Below are 6,451 nucleotides of genomic sequence, written 5' to 3' on the forward strand. Positions count from 1 at the left end.
CTCGGAAGCGGTACAGATGGTGACTTGAGTTTCGTTTCGGACTTGACCAATGCCACAGAGTTAAAACGGTTGTCGGTGGGTGAAAACAATTTTGGAGGGACGTTGCCCGCATCAATATCCAATCTTTCAACCAAGCTTGAAAAGTTTTGGGTTTTCAGAAACCAACTACATGGAAGTATCCCAACAGAATTAGGGAATCTGGTCAACTTGGAGTCGTTGTCAATGGGGGGAAATAGCTTGACGGGTAACATTCCCACTGAAATTCAGAAGATGTCAAGCCTTGTGGAATTAGATATTTCTATGAATGCATTATCAGGAAGCATTCCGTCCTCTTTAGGAAATTTAACCAAGTTATACAGACTCTTCTTACAAGGAAATAATCTTAAAGGCGTCATCCCTTCAAGCTTGGGAGATTGCCAACAGCTGATAGTATTGGATTTATCTAATAATAAACTTAGTGGCGCAATACCTCAACAAGTTATTGGCCTCCCGTCCTTATCAGTGCTTTTGAACTTGTCGATGAACAACCTTACGGGTTCTCTTCCGATGGAGGTTGGAAAGTTGAAGAGTCTAGGTGTACTGGACGTTTCTAATAACATGTTATCCGGAGAACTTCCTAGTAGCCTTGGTTCATGTGAGAGTTTAGAAGTTTTGTACTTGCAAGGCAACTTCTTCAAGGGGCCTATTCCCTCATCTATGATTGGGTTGAAAGCCATAGGAGAATTAGACCTTTCTCGCAACAATTTGTCGGGTGAAATTCCAAAATTCTTAGGGGGCTTTGTCTTCTTGAAGAAACTAGACCTATCATTCAATGAATTTTGGGGAGCGGTACCAACTGGAGGAGGTGCTTTTAAAAATGCAAGTGCGATTTCAATTACTGGCAACACCAAGCTCTGTGGAGGTATTGCTGATCTGCAACTGCCCAAGTGCAAGTCCAGAAAAGGAGGATTATCTCGTAGCTTGAAATTAATAATCCCGTTAGTACTTTCCGGAGTTGCTCTTCTTGGAATAGTTATGGTGATGTCCTATTTCTTCCTCTGTTCGTCAAGAAGGAAAAGGAAAGAGATTCCGTTGAGCACATTGGCGAACCATTTTTTGCAAGTGTCATATGCTACTCTTCTAAGAGCTACTGACGAGTTCTCTTCGGCTAATTTGATTGGGGCAGGCAGTTTTGGGTCTGCGTACAAAGGAATTCTTGATGATAATGATAAACATCAACTTGTTGCTGTGAAGGTGTTCAACTTGTTACGCCATGGAGCATCGAAGAGTTTCATGGCCGAATGTGAGGCTTTAAGAAACATCAAGCATCGAAATCTTGTCGAGATTATAACTGCGTGTTCAAGTGTTGACTTTCATGGTAATGACTTCAAGGCTCTGGTTTACAAGTACATGGACAGAGGAAGCTTAGAGGAGTGGCTGCATCCTCCTACTGAAATTGAAGAGGTAAGAGAGGGACCCAAGAGTTTAAATCTAGATCAAAGGCTAGAGATTGCCATTGATGTTGCTTGTGCATTGGATTATCTTCATAATCATTGCGAAACACAGATAGTTCATTGTGATCTCAAGCCAAGCAATGTTCTTTTGGACAACGAGATGACTGGACATGTTTCTGACTTCGGACTCGCAAGATTTCTCTCCCAAGAAACTGGTATTAATGTTTCCAACAATCACACAAGTTCCATTGGAATAAAAGGAACGGTTGGTTATGCTGCTCCAGGTAAGTGGTGTCCTTGTTTTCATTTTAAATCTTACAAAGTTTGGCTATTTTACTAACAATTGTGCTGATAATATCTTATGATGTTTCAATGGTAGAGTACGGTATGGGAAGCGAGGTGTCAACAAATGGAGATGTCTACAGCTTTGGTATTCTTCTGTTAGAGATGTTCGCAGGAAAGCGACCCACCGACGAAATGTTTAATGGGGACCTAAACCTTCATACTTATGTTAAAATGGCTTTCCCTAATCGAGTTATGGAGATTGTAGATTCAACACTTTTTGAAGGAGGCACCAACGAGAGAAGGGTTCAAAAGATTGAGGTGTGCTTGAATTCAATATTTAGAATTGGAATTGAATGCTCTGCTGAATCTCCAACGGACCGTCTAAAGAATATCAGTGATGCTGCATCTGAGCTGCATTCCATTAGAGACGTTCTTCTTGGATAGGAACTTTTTCTGCTACGGGTTTGTGTGATGGGGATATTATTTTTTATGTGCTGCCAGAGAAATATTCTTTGTTGCTTGCTGCTGCTAGCCTGGTACAGTAGATGGGAGTTGTGCTACTACTACGTCGTTTTATTTGTGTTTGGGCCTGAAGCCCTTAGAAATGTGATCAAACTACTGCATCTTGTGTAAATATCTTATCTTAAATAAATCTGAAAGTACACTTGATCCTGTTGTTTGGTCCAAATACGTTCTGTAAAAAGTATGACGGCCATTTCCTAAGCCCATGCCTATTGTGCAGTCTTCCAAAGATAATTGCATGCTTGCAAACAGGTTTAGCTTAGCGAAAAAGTGTGTTTGAAAAATCATCGTTCCTCCTATTGCTTTGACTATCGATTGTATTTAAAAATTGAAAACAACAAAAATATAATCGCATACTCACATGAGCTAACGCATTGTGGCACTATATAGTTATTGCCCTATCTTTCAAGATTGATTTTCCTCCCATGTATAATATAAAGGTGTCTTTATTCATCTGTTTAATTAATTCAGTATTGAAAGTTGGAATTTTTTCTGTTATTTTTGTTTGGTTCAACAAAAAATTTAAGTTGATCAGTTCATATTCATTGCTGGTGAATTATTTTGGCTGGTGAAATAATGAAGGGAACTAATAACCAACAAACAAATAAAACAGAGAAATAATAGCCAAAATATCTGTGTGACAGCTCATATCCCTCACTTCCCTTCTCTACTCTCGTCGTCTCATCATATATATAGTCTTTCTTCTCCTCCTGTGCAGCCTCTCTTGATCTTACCGAATACCCAAAAGGCAGAGAGAAGACACTTCCAACCACTGTCAAGGGTATGATCTTACCGAATAACTATTCTTTTTTATTTATTTATAACAGCCATAAAAAAATATATCCAATAACTCCCTCCGATTAATTTTCAGTTTGTCATTAGTTTCTTCAAGCATAGGAACTCTTCAATATGCAACTGTGTTGTTGGTTGCTTTTTGGCATGGGTGGTGTAGGAAAGGTATATGTCTTCTTAAGCTGCTAATTAATTAGTTGCTTGCAATTTGTGTTTATAAATTATCAAAGTTTGATAAATAAATCAAGCATATATTTTAACTAGTCTTATTGATCTTCCCTAGACAATTTCTTGTTATTGTTTCTCATAATGCTTAATTGGAGTGTTTACCTTGTATTCTCACATTAGGGGTATTATTTAATCTTTGCAGTCTAAAATTTTGTTTTGTTAAAGGTCAATAAGTAAGGCATGTGATGTGGGCATGTTTAATATGATATTTATATTTACGTTTTTGTATCTCTCATGCTAAAAATAGGGGCTTTAAATGATTGATTAGCAGCACAAGAGGGGCACATCAGCAGGGGATGGTGGCAGATGATGCTTATTGTTTTTTGTTAATTTTTTAAGTTCTAGAAATCCTGGTTTAATGTGTATTAATCAATTGAGTATTGACGTTTATTTGTATTTATATGGAAATGTGGCATTGTATATTGAAGTTTGTTGTGCTGGAAATTTGGATTATTTTGATGAAAATGTTGATGTTTGTTAGCAGCAGGTTCTATTTTGGGATTATTTGATGAAATATTGATATGTTTGTTTAGTAGGTTTAGTTAATTTGTAAGCATGTTCTGTTTTATGCCTAAATCGACCAAACCAAATTGGTTATGAATGGTTTGGTTTGGTGTAGTTTTCATTTTGATTTTAGCTAAAATTGAACCACGTTGGACCGTTAAACTTTAATTGATTCAATAATTGATTCAATTGTAGTTTGAAGGTAAAACCGGACCAAACTGGACAGTGCCATGCCAAATGCATACATATATGTAGAGCATAAAATATAGTTGATTGATACATGTAATTTTTAAGAAACAAATATACATTAAATATTCTTGTTGTTTGTGTTTTGATTTTACATGCTATTTTTTTGTTTATTTCAGTATAGACCTAAACATGAGGGCACGTACACGCAAACACAATTGAACAAGGTTCGAGAAGAATTGGCAAGTCATAACCTAGAGTGGCTTTTTGTTTGAACTAAGCATTCTTCCTTCATTTTACATATCTTTTTTTTTTTTTGCTAGCATTTTACTTATAGACAAGTATGGATCATATGTGGGGTTGGAAATATTGTGATTTATGGAATATATATTTCAAGTATTTATATATGTTTGTTGATGTGCATTAGGCAACACAAACATGATTTGGATTGATATTTTAAGAGAGTAACCAAGTAGAGTGTGATATATGTATTGTTTATAACAACCTCAATTTTGTACAAACAACTAAAGTTAAAAATTTAAAACAACAATACTTATAAGACAACTTATGCCTTTAACTAGAAGTAGTATCACGACTACTGTTTTATGTGATGTTGTAAGTTAGAAAAAGCATCAATGTAGTAGAGAAACGTGGTGCCGCCACATCCAACTCTTCCCCTCTGTCAACTATTAAAGTCTTCATCTTCAATTTTCGTGGAAACCCAACCTCTAATTTCTAGGGTTTTAGAGGAAGCCAATTTGGATTTTTTTGGTTCAATAGGCAGCTCAGATCAATTGGATCGTTTGAGCTATATCAAATGTTAGAGGTGGGGTCAACATGTACACGTCACACCCTCAGATTGGTGGCAAAAATCCCAGCTCAGTTAAATTGACCAATATTGTAACATCCCGACTCCAAATTAAATTCCCTATTTAAATTATTTAATTGAAATTACGAATTTACCCTTGAGGTAGGGGTATTTTGGTCATTTTTGTATCCAAAAGGATTTTGAGACAACGAGTGGTTCGGTTACGTAGGTCGTACTAAGATGAGTCCGTAGACACGCGGTACGCCTGAATCGGAGTTGTAAGGAAGAAACGGCGACCAAAATTAGTCAAGTGGCAAACTTATAAATATTTCAAACATGAGTGTAGAAAAATTTGAAATTGGCTTTCTCTCTCCTCACGCGCTCACATCCTTCTCTCTGCCTCTTCCCTTTCTCTCTCCCCGACCCCAATTCACTCTCTCTTTGATTCTCGCAGCGCCGGTCACGGCAGGACGTGAGACCGGTCACATTCAAACCAGCTCAATGTTCCGGTCACGCCGCACCCAAAATCCAGGCCGAAAATCCCGAATTCCGGCCACGGTTTAGACTGGTTTAATCGAAACTTTCCCGTCGTTGCGCTACGGCCACAGCCGCCCAATCCCGGTGAAACAGGTTTCTTACCATTTTTACATGCTCTAGCTACCTATAGGGTAGGATTGGAACAATTGTGGCGTTTTGGAAGTCAATTTTTCACCTAGGTTTTGGCCGAATTTCAAAGTGAAATTCAGGCCAATTGCCATCCAATTTGGACCTCCCCGTAGTTGAATAAAATGATTCCCGCCTCGAGTAGTAGCTAGGTTAGGAAGGGTGAATCGCGGTGTGGAGTTTTTCCATCGTCAGAAATTTCTCTACACAAACACTCGCTGCCGGCACGTGTGGCGGCTCGTAGGCAAGGGTGGGGAGGTCACATTTTATCTTGATGTAATCTTCATGTTGTCACGAGCGTGTAGGTGTGCTCGGATTTCAATTCGGATGTCGTTTGACTATCGAACGGATTTATGCCTATTGTGTGTTATTCGGGTTCAATAGGTTGAAACCGTTGGATTGTTTTGAAATTAATATATGTTAATCTTGGCACTCCTAAAATCGTGTACAAATTCACAGATCGTGAATCGGAGCCCCGGATGTTCCGATTCAATAACTTGAAGTTTGTGGTTTGCGATAACCGTCCAATTGTGAGCGATCCGACCCTCCATTTCGGATCAAACTTGCAAGACGCATTTCCTAACCCCTATTTGGACCTTAGAATACCTTGCCCTACGTACACGCACTGGGAATTTGGAGAAATAGGTATTTAATTTGTGAATTCCTTTTCGAAGTGATTTTATATTAATTAAGGGTTCGTATCTCGAAATAGGTGCTCTGACCGCTCGTACGCAGCAGGCAGGACCCTCTCAGAGTGAGGCAGTGTGGAACTACTTGTGAGTGGACAGTTATTTTATGCACTATTTTCAATGATTGAAAGAACATGCATGAAATTGGTATATATATATATATATATTTGGAATAAGGATTGGGAAATTTATAAGTTCGATATTAGTAATATGAAATTGAGAATTGGATTTTGATGTGGAAATTTGAAGGTTAAATTTTGGGGAAATGGGAATTGAGTATTATGGGTTAATATGGAAAGATGTATGATTACATTATGTAAGTACCATCCCCTAGTTACTAG

At 38.1% G+C, this 6,451-nt stretch overlaps 1 protein-coding gene and 1 long non-coding RNA gene across 2 annotated transcripts; both read left to right on the forward strand.

The window, feature by feature from the left end:
• The first annotated feature begins 222 nt into the window (after positions 1-222).
• Positions 223-2,162, forward strand: LOC117613721 (probable LRR receptor-like serine/threonine-protein kinase At3g47570). Its single transcript, XM_034342295.1, has 2 exons — positions 223-1,717; positions 1,813-2,162. Exons 1-2 carry the CDS (start codon positions 223-225, stop codon positions 2,160-2,162), a joined length of 1,845 nt encoding a protein of 614 aa, XP_034198186.1.
• Positions 2,163-2,958: 796 nt separating this feature from the next.
• On the forward strand, positions 2,959-3,660 carry LOC117613722. The gene is made up of 3 exons (XR_004583788.1): positions 2,959-3,021; positions 3,112-3,197; positions 3,508-3,660. It is a non-coding gene; the product is annotated as an uncharacterized LOC117613722 (long non-coding RNA).
• Positions 3,661-6,451: the final 2,791 nt, after the last annotated feature.

Source organism: Prunus dulcis, unplaced genomic scaffold (genome assembly GCF_902201215.1).
Source record: "Prunus dulcis unplaced genomic scaffold, ALMONDv2, whole genome shotgun sequence".
NCBI classification, from domain to species: Eukaryota; Viridiplantae; Streptophyta; class Magnoliopsida; order Rosales; family Rosaceae; genus Prunus; species Prunus dulcis.